This window comes from Misgurnus anguillicaudatus, chromosome 12 (genome assembly GCF_027580225.2).
Source record: "Misgurnus anguillicaudatus chromosome 12, ASM2758022v2, whole genome shotgun sequence".
In the NCBI taxonomy this organism is placed as follows: domain Eukaryota; kingdom Metazoa; phylum Chordata; class Actinopteri; order Cypriniformes; family Cobitidae; genus Misgurnus; species Misgurnus anguillicaudatus.
In genome coordinates, this window is record NC_073348.2 from 9,374,772 (window position 1) to 9,390,202 (window position 15,431).

At 36.0% G+C, this 15,431-nt stretch overlaps 2 protein-coding genes and 1 long non-coding RNA gene across 3 annotated transcripts in view; 2 read left to right on the forward strand and 1 right to left on the reverse strand.

The window, feature by feature from the left end:
• LOC141368892 (uncharacterized) overlaps nucleotides 1-15,431 on the forward strand; it is a 68,918-nt gene that overhangs the window by 34,384 nt on the left and 19,103 nt on the right. The gene's annotated exons all lie outside the window — the stretch shown is intronic.
• LOC129445855 (uncharacterized) lies at nucleotides 258-3,837 on the forward strand. The gene is made up of 5 exons (XM_055206853.2): nucleotides 258-1,048; nucleotides 2,190-2,368; nucleotides 2,593-2,686; nucleotides 2,883-3,230; nucleotides 3,310-3,837. Exons 1-5 carry the CDS (start codon nucleotides 890-892, stop codon nucleotides 3,430-3,432), a joined length of 903 nt encoding a protein of 300 aa, XP_055062828.2. The 5' UTR covers nucleotides 258-889; the 3' UTR covers nucleotides 3,433-3,837.
• LOC141369168 (uncharacterized) lies at nucleotides 12,069-12,623 on the reverse strand. Its single transcript, XR_012372733.1, has 3 exons — nucleotides 12,551-12,623; nucleotides 12,371-12,414; nucleotides 12,069-12,134 (listed from the first exon to the last, which is right to left on the reverse strand). It is a non-coding gene; the product is annotated as an uncharacterized lncRNA (long non-coding RNA).

The following is a 15,431-nucleotide window of genomic DNA, read 5'->3' on the forward strand; positions in this document are numbered from 1 at the left end:
TTAAATGGCTATGGTGCAATTCACCAGTTAATTGTTTTACTTTATTAAGCTTCTCCACATGTACAGCGGTATTTTGTGTATTTGTGTTGTCCAACATTTTTATTTGCTTCACAAGCACATTTCTGAGGCTATAGTATCTATAATATCGGCACTTGTTTTGTTTGTTTAGAATATCTTTGTCTATAGAAGGCAAAACAGGATATGTTGTTGGCAAATGAAGGGTGAGTGTTTAGCACATAATGAAATATGCCCTTTAACATATGTTTTATTATTAGTATTATTATTATTATTATATGTATGAATTCTATGTTTTTAAATGGCTATGGTGCAATTCACCAGTTAATTGTTTTACTTTATTAAGCTTCTCCACGTGTACAGCGGTATTTTGTGTATTTGTGTTGTCCAACATTTTTATTTGCTTCACAAGCACATTTCTGAGGCTATAGTATCTATAATATCAGCACTTGTTTTGTTTGTTTAGAATATCTTTGTCTATAGAAGGCAAAACAGGATATGTTGTTGGCAAAATGAGAATATGTGCTTTATGTATTTAAATGTGTCTGTAAACTCTCTGGTTTAAATTCTGTGTAAAGTTCCAATGCTGCATATAAAAAAACTAACCCCTGCCTGTTTAACCTTGCTCATTGTGATTACTCTGGACAAGTAATAATAATATGACACAAACACATCTGCATTCTGCACAGGACAGTTGAAGGTTTGACTGTGTCATGCAGTTGGGTACATTTTGGGAAATTATTTGTAGTCTGTCATTATACTTTGTTATTGCATTTAATTTACTAACAAGTATTTTGTAGGTCGCTACGAACTGTCATTGCCCCATCTTCGCTGTGAGCAATGCAGAGAAACATGGATACCAGGTGTGCTAGAAATGCAGAAGAGTGGCTACTGGCCTGCAACTGTAAACTTCTGCACCATTTATGATGAGGAAGTCTTCATGTCCTTTGAAGACTTGAAAATGGCTGCTCCAGGATTGTCCCGTTTAGCATTCAAAAGAATGCTTGACATGAAGACAGTGCACTATGGCAGAGTGAGTACTTTTCTCATATACTGGTCAGCCATATAAAAGAACCTACCTATTATTTTGTAGCTCTAGCTAACACTAGTAATGTTTTTTGTTGGGTATGTTTGTAAAAAGTAATTAAATCTCCCAATATAACTAAGGCCTAGTTGTGTCTTCATCTAAACCCTGTCTGGGAAACTGTCCCTATATCAATTACCCAGAATGGTGACCAAAAATAATTCTGCCAAGTTGTTCTGTGAGGAAAAATACCTTAATGACAGAATAACAGACTTTGTGAATTTGAACCAGTCTGACAGCTATCATAACCGTTTTGTAAAATTGGAAACAGAACAGCTTTGTTGAATGGGCGTTGTGCTATTTTGGTTGAACAACAAGGTCCATGATAATATTATATGACTGTTTTAATGTTTTGGTAAAGGGATATTTCTACCAAATATCAAAATGACCTCATAATTTACTCGCTTTCAAGCAATCCCAGATGCATATGTCCATCTTCTTTCAGACGAGCACATTTGGAGTTATTTCAATAAGTTTCCTTGCTCTTCCAAGCTTATAATGGTAGAAAATGGGTATCAGGGAACAAATTGTGACTCTAAACCCCAAAAAAGAGAAGTAATTCACACGGCCTCACACTCCAAGGGCTTAATAAGTTTGAATTTAAGCTTGAAAAAGCAAGGACATTTACTAAATCACTCACCCTTATCTTCCTTAATCTTAATCCATATGCTTTATAGGTATCTGCATCAAGCACTTTATGGACTTTATGTGTAATATATGTTTATGTCTGTGTATTTCATGTTATTGGAAGGGAGGATATATGTGTGGGATGTGTTGTACTGTTAGTGTATTGTTGCATTGTTGTTAATGTGAGCATACCAAGACAAATTCCTCTCAACTGTATTGTTGAAATGGCTAAATAAATCTTTGAATCTTGAATCTTTGAATCTAAAGTATCTCCAACTGAAAAGTCTGAAAGATGATGGACATATGTATCTCGTATTGCTTGAGGGTGAGTAAATCATTGGGTCATTTTGATATCTGGCTGAAATATCACTTTAACTTATGGAGAATTGTAGATGTGGATCAGAGTCGACTTACCATAAACAAGCATAAAACTAAAGTAACATTTCTATGTTTCTTTAACCAGATTGGCACTTTATGTGGTGATGCGTTTTTGAAGAGTTATTTCGAGTGGTCCATCTGCCGTTATGAGGTTGACAAGATCTGTGGTGAACAACATTTCATGTGCCCTGCTTGTACCCCACTAATGCTGGCAGTTGCTGTGGATGGCAACAGAAAACTTCATCGTTTCAAAAAGGCTGGGAAGTTAGTGTTTTTTTTTTTTGTTATTGTCATTATTGGCTGACTTATATTTTTTTGTTTGTGAAGCCCTTTCTGGGAAAGCAGAAATGTTTTATACATTGAGTCTTCTGTCTTTTAATTCTTAAAATTTTCAGTTATTTGTATTACCTTGAAATTGTTTATAAAGCTTTTGTTTTTATTGTCATTTAGAAATTGTATCTGAAATCCAACCCTCTCTTTTTTATTAGTTCAGAGGACTCGGGCTACTTCGAAGGGTTGTTTCTTTGCAAGGATGAGGATGTATCCTCTTTTGTTCAATATATCCGCAAAAAAGTGCAACATGTAAGTTTCCTAGACTGCTTATCAGATTGCTTGAAAGTAGGTATTATGATTTATGATTTGTTTGTGAAAAGTTCACAGTTTATTTTAAATACACAATCATGTGTACAATGAGAGAAATATAAAACACATAGGCCTAATTTATAAAATATTCCAAAAGCCTTTTTCATTCTTTATTATTTGTATTATTTACATGTAGGTGGGAGGCAAAGGTGTTTGTGGAGCTGCGGAGTTTGCAGCTGCGAAAGAGTTTTCCAGAAAGACCAGCAGTAAATTGGATGAGGAGGGAGTTGAAGTTGCTGTCTGTAGGCATGGTGTTCTTTTGAGGGCACTCAATATGTTCAGAGGAGAAATCTATGCATATCCTTTGTACTTCCAGAAAGAACGCTGCCCAGAAAATGCAACTTTCTTTTGTGCTGACATTATGTGCAAATACTGGCCATACTTGATAAAAGTTTGCCAGGCCTGCCCAGAACTGAGACATCTACTAAATATGAAACCATTCCTTTCAGTTATGCATGCAAAAGTACATGGCATAAAATGTGAGGTATGTGTTCATATTTGGCTATTTTCTATTGTATATTCAGATAAAGCCTGCATAAATTAAACTTTTCCTTACTTTGTAGATCAAATGGAGTGGTAGCTTTCAAACGGGTGCTGCATATACCATGGGGGAAGAAGTAGAACAAACAAATAGCTTTTTATCAAGAATTGGTATAAGCACGAAGTTCATGTCTAAAGTAGGTTAGTATGTTTATGTAATTTTGGCCTCAAAATTTCTAAATTTAAGGGCTCTATCTTACACCCGGCGCAATGCAGCGCAATGCGCGACGCAAGTGTCTTTCGCTAGTTTCCACCCTAATTTTCACGTTTAGCACCGCATTGTTTAAATAGCAAATGCATTTGCGCCCCCTTTTGCGCCCATGGGCATTCTGGTCTGAAAACGAGGCGTGTTCTGGCGCATTGTTGGCGCGTTGCTATTTTGAGGCAACTAAAATAGACTACGCCATTGACCAACAAAAACCTAGTCTAAAGTCAATGGCGCAATATGTTTTATGTTATTTAAAGAGCGCATTAATATGCGCCTATAAACGGGAGGACAACGCGGGTTTGCTTATGACAAAGTACATGAATGCCCAGCAGCACAAAAATGCTTTTAAATATGAAAGATTAAAGGTTTGAATGTAAAAGATTATTATTGAGTCTCTTGGACATAATTGAGGACTTATTATGAGATGTTAGAAGGTGCAAAGAGCAGCTTCACCTGCAGCCTGATAAGTAAATAAAAGCTTTGCTTTAAACAAATGCATCTGTTTTTAAATGTTTTTTTTAATGCTACCTCACGGATTTATTGTATATGATGACTCTGTACCTGTGGATATGGTGAGATGAAAAACATTTTAAGTAATGCGTAAAAAAAACTCTTTGCTAAAAAATGCTGTCCAAAGTGCTGAAACGTGCGGAGAGCCGTTTGTAAATTCTTTATCTCCTGTTTGTTACAAATAAAGTATTTTTACACTACAAACCTTATCTTACATACTTGTAAATTATTTTTTGATGATATTGGATAGCCATACATTTATTTAAAGCAATTACAAGCCTGCTTTTTTACTTCCATGACTAAAAGAAAACGGGTTTTAAAGGTTTTAATAAAAAAATAACAATTTCAATTCAAGTGAAAATCAACACAATTATTTAACATTAATCTTAAACTGGGGATCTTCTTCCTCCGCTTAGTTTTTCAGTTTACAAAGTCCGTCATCTAAATAGGGATTAGACATAGCGCCAGCGCAACTTGCTTTTAAAGGGGATGAGAGCTGAGTCTCTCATTGGTTTACTGCACGTTACGCCCAAAATACTCCCATTACAATAGGACCAACCTTTTTCGACCATGCGCTCGGCGCAAAAAACATTTTTCCCGTCGTTAAATTAGCAAAAGTGGATTCGGACACGCCCATTTAGACGTTGCGCTGTGCGCTTTAGACAATGCGCTTAGATTGTTAAAATAGGGCCCTAAATAAGTTAGAAAAGTTATTAAGTAACACTTCCCAAAAGTAAGGTGAGAATTTTTGTGTGTGTGTTCTGTTCATTTGTTTTGACAGGTCGCACAGATTTGCTCACATTGCAGTGTATGGGGTGGAACAAAATGAAGACTCAAAATATGTGGCAAACTATTTGCACACGATACCAAAACGCAATCTGTATTTAGATTCATCTTTTCTTATTTCTGTTAAATGTTAAAGCATCAGGCTTTTAAAAGTGTTTGAATTACTAAAGTGTTTTAATTAGTTTATTTTCAGGCATTTCTTACAAAATGTCATCTCATCTTCACCCTCTCTATCTATCTATCTATCTATCTATCTATCTATCTATCTATCTATCTATCTATCTATCTATCTATCTATCTATCTATTTATCTATCTTATCTATCTCTCTCCCTCCTCTCTCGTTATCGCTCGCTCACACAAACTCGCTCGTTCACATAAACTCGCTCACTCGCTCACACAATCTCGCTTGCTCGCTCGCACGCTCACACAAACTTGCTCGCTCGCTCACACAACCATGCTCGCTCACACAAAGTCGCTCGCTCGCTCGCTTCCTCACTCACACCAACTCACTTGCTCGCTCACACAAACTCGCTCGCTCACTCGCTAGCACAAAGAAAGGGACCGAAAGCCTACAAGACATGAAAAATTAACTGGCTGTAGATGATGGTGTACTCCATCAGTGGGTCACAGATGTTCAGGAGTGGGCTCACACTAGTAAGTAAAAGCTATAACATGTCTTATCATTTACATTTGCAAAACAAGTGTGCTACAACTTGAAAATGCTATTTTTTTCATTGATTGCAATTTTTGACACTTTTTACAGCAACTGTAGGAGACAGTGATGTTGCAATTCAGACAACAAGGAACACAATAGAAGAATTATCTTTGTGCATTAAACAACGGCAGCATCGTCTTTATAGACACACTGGTATGTTACAGTTTTTCTCAATTGCTAAAACACAATTTCTGAAACCTTGCTCCTTTTTCTGAAAACATTAAACACAAAACCTCATCTTCAAGCACCATTTGCAAAACCTCTGACTTCTCTTGCAAAATGAAACTTTCGCCCCAAAACAGTTTTACCTGTGTGCAAAATTAAACACTGTTCTCAAAACAGTTTTACCTGTGTGTAAAATCAAACACTGCTCTCAAAACAGTTTTACCTGTGTTCAGAATCAAACACTGCTTTCAATTCATAAACAAAGTGATCAAAATTATATACACTATCAAACAGTGAGTAAACACTACACCAAAAAATAGAAAACACATGGTTCAAAACATATAGTTCTCAGGGAGTAAATGTTTACATATTTACAGTGTAACTCTCATTGTTTTGGACAAATTGCAAATGCTTTAATACAATCAAGCAGATGATTATGTACAAATGTCTGCTGTTTGCATTTTCAATGTAATTTTCATGAAAATACATTATACTGGTGTCGGTTGAATGGTCTTACACCTCAAAACATTTTGGAATTAGTTCATCGTGCACAGCATGAAATTGTTGACCATATGTGTCATAATCTGTTACTGTAAGCATGCAGCGTGTTTTCTATGTTTGTTTGTTTTTTGTAAATGTGAATTGAATTGATGAATTCCTGTCAAGTGAATCCTGAAATTTGGAGTCATTTTTTGAATTTTTTTATTTTCACTGTAATTTTTTTTCAAAATCACAATTTGTGTTATTTGTTTACAGAAAAAAAGGTGAACATGTAAATTAATCCACAGTTTACATAAAAAAATACTGACACATATAATTGTGTACACTTGGTATATTGACAACATGGCAACATTTTGACTGTCTTGTTCATGAACAATGACACACAGTGTTTAGCAATATGCATGACATGTACATTTGAGTCCAGATTGTGTTTTGAGAATGAGTATGTGTTTGGAGTTTTGCTAAAAAGTCTAAGTGAGATCTGCAAATTGTGTTTTATGATGTGAATGGTTTAAGGTATTGACAACAGACTGCACAATTAGATAAATGAGTTCAGGCAACTGAGAACTTTGTTTAGCCAATGGGTTTTAGTGTTTTAGCAATTGAGAAAAACTGTAAATATTTAGTAAAGAACTACTTGTTTGTTGTTTCTGCATTATTACTGCTGCTGCTGCTGTTACTACAAAAAAATCCCAATTTTAATTCATTATGTTTCAGCCACAAACAAGGGACGGAATAAAATAAGGAGAAAACTTAATGAGGAGAAAAAGAAGCTGGCTTTTGCCATTGAACAGCACAATGCCCTTGTTGACCCCGCCCTTAAGGTAGCGTCCGCTGAAGAAGTCCTTCAAAATGACTTCGTTTTCCCCTGGCAACTAACAGAGCAAGGTCAGTTATGCATAACATGGATATTTACATTGAAATTTTCAGTCACTGTCTTAATTTCATTTACGTGTCATACCTGTATTATGTAGATGATGTCAATCTCTTGACAAAGAAAAAAGTCTTTGACAAGGTAATGCTGATTCAACGCCTAGAAGAAGAACAGACTGTTCTTGTTCAAGAGGCAAAGCAGCATTGGCTGTATCTAAGAAGTCAGGAACACAAACTGAACAGTTTGCTTGATACCAGCATTTCAGGTGGTAAGTATTTATAATCTGTTATGTATTCATCTATGTAACCAGGTAATCATATTCGCCTGATGCCACATGAAATTAACCCTTATTTTCATTTGTGTTTGTTTTACAGTTAACCCCTGGAATCTTCCAGATGATGGGATTCAAGGACTTCAATGTGTCTTGAAGAGAAAATTACATAAGTTAAGAGCTCACCAGGACACTGTAAAAACAAGTTATCAGGCAATAGACACCATAAACCAACATATTACTGTTGAAGAATGTGAATATCCCAGCTGGCCAGAAGACTCAGAAGCCCTTTATTCAAGCACTGATCTGAGCTCTGATGAAGATGATACATGTCTGCTGTAGTTATTTACTAAATACGTTGCAGGTTTTTTCTTTCACTTTATCTATTACTCCTCTTTCTCCATCTGTCTTTTTTTCCCTCTGTTTGCATGTGTGCTTGCCTTATAAAATGGGAGATGAAATATTAACTTTTTAAGGGATGGATTAAAATGTTAATTTGGGTTTTTCTGATGGGATTTACTTTTACAGACATATACCCTGCGCATTTTTACAGACATGTACTATAGTGGATTGCTGGGATTGGGGGCTGTAAGTGTAGTTTTGAGGAATTGTTTCTATATTGTGCACAACAGAAGATTATTTCAAAATCTAAACAATGATAAATAAAAAGTAATTATATTTACTTGTTGTTACTTGTTGTATTCTTTAAGAAAATCACTTTATATTGTAAATTCATATAAATAATGTAGTGGGAGACATACATTACTATATACAATGTTCATTTCTTTGTGACATTAATAAATAAATTACAAACAAGGATTTAATTTTTGATGAGCAAATACATGAATAGGTCATCTTTACAGTGCTTATAGTTTTAATAACAAAGTTTGGGATGAACACGTTCAAATAAATCTAAATCATCATGTTTCAACTGACGAGCAAGAATGGATACGCAGCCGGAGTTCGCATATGCAGGCTGCATACGTCATCAAGCCTGGTTTAATTTAACTATTGCATTCGCAATGTATTTATTTTTTTTAAGAAATACGATGAGATCTTTCATGTAGGCTACCGTAATTAGTAGCCTACTTGTTTTGGGTTTCTCCCTTCTTTTTTCTCTTTCTCTCTTCTCTTTCGTTCAGATGACTTGGAAGTAACGTTATTGTTACACTTTGTGTTATATATTCTAACTTGTATTTCATTTATGACATTTCTGAGTACAAGCATATTTCAACATTTTACGATTAATTAAAAATAACAGTAAACTTTATAATTTGTTAATATTCTAAAATAAGACGTAAAAGCCAACAAATGCGACCTACGGAGGGTTCAGCCTTCGGATTTGGAAACGGCCGCAGTCGACCCTTCCACGTTTCCTTGATAGTTTTCAGCATCCCTCCACCAACTGTTTCCTAACACTCGCCTGGTTAACCAGAATAATGAGGGGAGTGCTTTGGGTTCGGGCCAAATATCGACCTCGAAGTCCTCTCATCGGACAGCACGCCGAAAACACATACCATTTATCCTAAACAATTGTGTGTATAACTTAAACAAGCATGGTTAGGGGGAATCATTTTCACACATAAAAATAATACAGCTGATTTCTAACCTTAGCCTCAGTGAAAGTCTTTGTAAAGCAACCCCATTAGACACAGGGCTCACCACTTGCATTGTCAAAAATCTCGGTCAAAAATTGACATGAAGGTGACATGTTAAGGACAAGTATGGTAACCAATTTGTGTCCTCTGTGTACAGCAACTGGATGGATTAAATGCAAAGTAGTTAACACACACACACACACACATTTTGGTGTTTCCATGTTTTGTGGGGAAATTCCATAGACATAGCCTAATGGTTTTTATACTGTACAAACTGTATATTCTACTCCCTAACACCAACCATCACAGAAAAGTTTCTACTATAGATTTTCAAGAAACATCATTCTTTTTTAATGATATGCTTGTTTCCCCATGGGGACCGGTAAAATTTCCCCACAAGGTCAAAAAAAAAATACTGGCATTCCTATCTTTGTAGATAGCACAGGTACGTCTGTAAGATGTAAGATCTGGAATACATCTGGTGTGTAAACACATCTTATAAAGGTCTTAGAAAGAGCTGCTTTACATACATTCTAAATCAAGGAGGCTGTTTACACTTGGCATTAACATGTGTTTTCGTCGATCGGATCACAAGTGGGCGACGTTAATGCCAGGTGTAAAGGTGTTCAAAACGTTTTGAGCTCGACCACTTTCAACCACATCCAGAGGTGGTCGAAACCACTTTCGATCGGATCGCTTTGGAGTTGTGGAACGCACATGTTGTTGAATGCGTTCGAACAGCCACACGCGACCGCCTTCTCTCCGCCCATTTATCTAATCTGAGGTATTAAACACACGTTTTACGTCTTTTTTGACTTCTGGCTTGAACATTCGGTGAACAGCGCTATTTTTAGCCTTTCATTGATAAAACTAAGCGGCTGATCTCCCTAGTTTCGTTTTGAAAGCGTGTGAAAGTTGCGCGATCCTATTTCATCAATTGCGCTGAAAATTCAAAGAAAGCTCTTACATACTCATGTACAAAACACTGTGCAGCATGTTTACTTGCTAATCAAGCAGTGCACTCCGACATAATATTAGTTTGCGTCCATATAAACTCATAATTACTCCCGCTCGGGTTTGAATGACAGCAGAGAGACTCGCCCACTGTCTCACAGACCACCCCCTCATAGTATTCAGCACAGAAGCGGTCGAAAGTGGACAAAAGAGACGGATTTAAATACCAGGTGTAAATACCTTGTGATTTGATCGATGAAAACACATCTTAATACCAAGTGTAAACAGCCCCAAAAACGTCTTGCAGACGTCTTCAATATGTCTATATGACATCTTTTAGGAAACGTCTCAGAGACGTATTGCAGATGAGCAAACAATCTAAATAATACGTCTTGCAGATGTAAAAGCAGACATCAAATAGATGTCTTTGAGATGTATGTGTGCTATCAGAGTAGGGACAATTGGTCCCCAAAATCTGATAAATACCAGGTACACACACACAGACACACCCTGGAGCTGTGGCCAGCCATAAAGGTTATGATGTTTCTCCATCTCCATTGCATATTTGGACCCAGAGACTGTAAGTAACACTGACTTTGTAAAAAAGTAGATCTTTGTGCACTGTACAGGCTTTTTAAAAGACATTTGGAGACATGTGTGCAATTGATACATGTGCACGGGCAGTCATAGCCTAGTGATTAGAGTTGGGCTTGTAACCCCCATGAGAGTTGCTGGTTTGAATCTCAGGGCTGGCAGGTTGCTACTGTGGTGGCTTTAAGCAAGGCACCTTTTTTTGCTCCTCGGGTGCCCACTGCTCTGGGTGTGTGTGTTCAGTACTTGCAGTGCATCTGTTCACTACTCACTGTGATGGGTTAAATGCAGGGGTCACATTTCAGGTATGTGTTGCATACTTGACAAGCATGTCACACATCCCTTCACTTTATGTAGGTATCAATGTTTACCCAGATTCAAGGACCAAATGTCCTGTTGGAACAGTGTTACTTTCTGTTTCTGTAAGAACAGAGATGTTTCTTGAGATAAATACTTGGACTAAGGATTAGGAATAGTTACAGACTTTGACAGGTAAACCATTGCATGCTGTTATTTGTACAAACTGTTTAGAGTTTTTGACATTTGTATCAGAGAAATGTACCATCTTAAATGCCCTTATGGTCTATATGATACACATCCTCTGTTGTGGGCGTTCCAGTGGTAAAATTATGCATATACTAAAATGCTCATATAAGGAGATGTCCCCTAGCCCCAACCACACTACTTTTTTAAACCCGAATCTTAAAGTGCTCGTAAGAACTGACATTAAATAACAATTTAATTAAATTTGATAATGATTTGAATTCTGATGATGATAAAGAAATACAGAAGGTAAATGTTACAGAATGTCTGCAAAAGACTACAGTTTTTGTCTAATTACAACAAAAAAACTTTTTTCTTAACTATGTACATTGTACAAAAGTTACTGATTAACAGCATGATTATTTTGTAGTGCTACTGTACAATGTTATTTGTTATTCACAATTTATGAGGTACTTTTATAAAAACAATAGTAAAATAGCACATTTAATAATAACTATTGATTGCAATATTGTAAATATAAAATAATATGTAAAAGGAAACATATAATTATCAATTTTATAACTATAGTTATAATCACAATATACAATATGTTGTATATACCCCGTCTGTGTATAACATATATAAACTTATAGACTACATATATACTTATTTTTAACTAGCCCAGTTCTTTGATAAATATGCATTAGAGTTGGGTACAGATGAGGCAAGGACTCATGCAGTGTGCAGATTAATGTTTATTAAACAACAAAAGATCATCAAAACTCTCCTCAATGTATATTCCTTTGTCAGTTTTTGAGAGGATTCAGGCAATACAGGGCTGGCAAAACGTCAAGGGTCAGGATTCCTGCAGGTAACCACAGAGGAGGAAAACAGACAGAGGACAAAAGAGAAACATAGAAAAACAAAAGGGTAACAGAGAACAGAGCGGGGGGACAAATTAACAAATAATATAAGAGGGAGCAGTCAAGATAAACTTAAGTGTACATGGCCAATAGATACACAGATCAATCAACATAGTTAAATGTTTTCAAATATCTGTATAGAAATACATAAAACAATATAAAATATTAATGGTTAATATACATAAGGGTTTAGTGCAGTAAGCTTTTACTTTATTCATCCGAATGAAAAAGTTCATAAGGCTCCCATGTGTCCTTCCACTTTACTCCACTGAAAAACAATATAAATGTAAAATATAAATATAAAGAAGTAAAAAAAAATTCACCCTAACTGACATTTATAAAAAAAAAATGTAAGTAAAACTGTAGCATTTAAGTAGCAAAATATTAGAAGACAGAGAGAATAAAAATTACACAAACTTGTAAAACTGTAACAATATTTATGTTTATTATTTATATTACATTTTGATAATAAATTATATTTACAAACTAATAAAAAGTACATACCAGCCAGAGCAAGGCTGCCACCGAACCTTTGTTTCTTTATTCCCCTGAAAATAAGCAAATAGTAATTTTTATTTTCGACATTTTAACTATTTTATTTAACAAAGAAATTTTATCACAAAGTTCTCTGATCCTGCACAGAAATTTAAATTCAAGCTAAATAAAAACTCAAATGTTACTTACATTTTTTGCTATTTTCATTCCGATGGTTTTTACAAATGGAAAGTGTTCTTTGAGTAAATGCACGGGACAGTCTAATAGGAAGAGAGCATAAACAATCATCTTACTATGTGACCCGTCACGGAAACAAGTCTGCAACACAAGTTTTGAGAAAATGAGAAACGTTTTTTTTTTAAAAATTTGTGATTTTCGTTTTATTGCAGAATCTGTTAGTTGAGATCACGAAGAAGCCTCTCCATGTTTGAGATAGCAGTTTTTGTATATTTAAAAGCATACATTTTGCAGTTGAAGTAGGCTTGTTTTTCCGGAGATTCTAGCGTGCAGCGGGGGGGTTCATTGTCTGTGTATATTTACATACTGTATAAGCTTGTGTTTTCGCCTCCGCCCCCATAGGGAACAGCGTGACTACTAAATGAGGATAGTTCGCCCAAAAATGAAAATAATGTAATAAATGACTTACCATTATGTCGTTCTAAACTCGGAAGACCTCCGTTCATCTTCGGAACACAGTTTAAGATGTTTTATCGTTAGATTTAGTCCGAGAGCTTTCTATCTCCTTCAGTGAAAATCTATGTATGGTTTCCATGTCCAGAAAGGTAATAAAAACATCATCAAAGTAGTCCATGTGACATCAGTGGGTCAATAAGATTGTGTTGAAGCATCGGAAATACAGTTTGATCCAAAAATAGCAGAATTACGACTTTATTCAGTATTGTCTTCTCTTCCGGCTCGAGCGTGAAGTCACGTGACTGTAGTGACGCAGCTGCCCTGTTCCTCAGACATGTTTGCTAAGTTTTTTTTTTCTCAAACTTATAGCGTGCATCTAACCCAGACTGTAAAGCTCGGGCGCACAAAACAAAAGAAAAATAAAAGAAGGTGGGGCGGAACAAATAACAGTCAGCCACATCGTACGTCACACGTCACTGACTTTATGCGGCGCCGCAGTCGGATGACATCAACGTACCGCAAGAGCTCTTCAAGAAATCTTACGGAGTAGTTTAATTTCGACTCGCTCTCGCGGTACTTTGACGTCATCTCTATGTCAGTTCTTGCAGCGCAGCATGAGTCCAAACACACAGAAGTTACACAGAGATCGTTGTATTCTTTATATAATTGGCTACGTGCTTTGTCTATCAATATTGTCCATGAAGTTATTGGCTGATGGAGGAACAAGCGATCGATTAGTAACATCTCTAAAGGACGTCACGTTTTCGACGGCGCTGTTTGGATGATCTATTATACTACCTCACTATTTTGAATACAAATTTTGAAGGCGGGTTCATGTGTTTAACGGAGTGTAATCTCATATACCCTTACACGTCACGATGTAAATAGTCTTCAGATTGTATATTATATTGTATTACCAGACATTCATGCGAAATCTGATGTAAAAAATCTATATTTCACGGATTATACGCATTTGTGGACAAAATGGTCATTGGATAATCTGAAACAGACTGGATTCGACTTGTGATCCCCACAAAGGTAAAAAGAGTCATGTTTATTTTTGCATGTTGTTATTTGGTCATAAAATACTACATATCATGCTAGAACAGCTGTATCTCAAAACGGCTTTACAGGGGGTATGGCTTAGCTAAATGAGATGTAAATGAGCCCGATTGTCTCCCCCAGTTGGAAAGAAGAGTCCCTTTCGTCTCGATTTTCTCGGTTTGATTATTTCTGAGTTCCTATATTCAAATGGCCACAACTTCTCCAAATCTTATCAGATTTCCATGTGTTACACATCGTTGGAGAGCTTAGAAACTGCACTTTCAGAATCTGTGAATAACTCAAAATGTCCCAGATCCGACTTGTGTCCCTACTTTCCGTGACTGGTCACCTATTTGAGAAGGACTGAGGCTTTAAACAACACAATGCCGGATGTAGGATAGAAAATAAAAGGCATATACAGTGTAGATGCAGAATATGTGTTGGCTTTTAAATGCTGATATAATGCCAGCAAGTCCACAATAAAATTCACACGTCACATCTCTTTTTTTTTTATAAATAGCTGAAAAGACCAAGACAATCATATAAAAGTTCAGTGTATATGGCCAAAAACTATTAATTGGTTACAACTAAATGTTTTTCATTTTGCACACCACATTCTTTTTGCCCGATGTGTTCATAGATTCTTTGATGTGTCTATAGATTCAGTAAAGATGAATGTGTTAAATATTGTAATAAGCAAGCAAAAATTACATTCAGGGAATTACCTTTAATCTTGTACCGAAATTTGTTAGTTTGTGTGACAGGCAGATGAGGGACATTGGCTGCTGCAGAAGAGGTGTGTACAGCAGCACTGTTGTCTTTTGGACCTAAAGAAAGTGTAAAGTGACAGATTAGATAGACAGAAACTTACAGACTGGATGATGAATGAACAGACAGACGGACAGGTTAGATAGACAGGTCTAGGGAGGGTGTATGGAAGAATGGGAAGAAGAATGTATGGATGAGAGGATGTATGAATGTATGGATGGACAGATAGAGAGTTGGTAGTATAAGTGTTACCTTTATCTGATGGTGAGACAGACAGATGAGGTATATTGGCTGCTGCAGAAGAGGTGTGTACAGCAGCACTAGAGTCTTCTGCTGTGAAATGGGTAATGTATGTGACTGGATCACAGGCACTTGTTCCTTGAGCAAGCATCTTGTAAAATAAAAATAAATGTTAAAAGGTCAAAATAACAATAAAAATTATATTTTTATGCCCAATTTGTTAAACATTTTCAATTCAATTCAATTTTATTTATATAGCGCTTTTCACAATTTGGTAATTGTATCAAAGCAGCTTTACATAATAGATGCAGTGAAAAGCACAGAAAATCGACTGATAGCACAACATAATAAACGATAGCACAAGCAGTTAAATTTGCTGCGGCTA

Coding starts and splice junctions, on each gene's coding strand:
- LOC129445855 (XM_055206853.2), top strand. CDS start 890: ATGCAGAAGAGTGGCTACTGGCCTGCAACTGTAAACTTCTGCACCATT. Junction 2,369..2,592: donor CGTTTCAAAAAGGCTGGGAA/GTTAGTGTTTTT, acceptor CTTTTTTATTAG/TTCAGAGGACTCGGGCTACT. Junction 3,231..3,309: donor TACATGGCATAAAATGTGAG/GTATGTGTTCAT, acceptor CTTACTTTGTAG/ATCAAATGGAGTGGTAGCTT.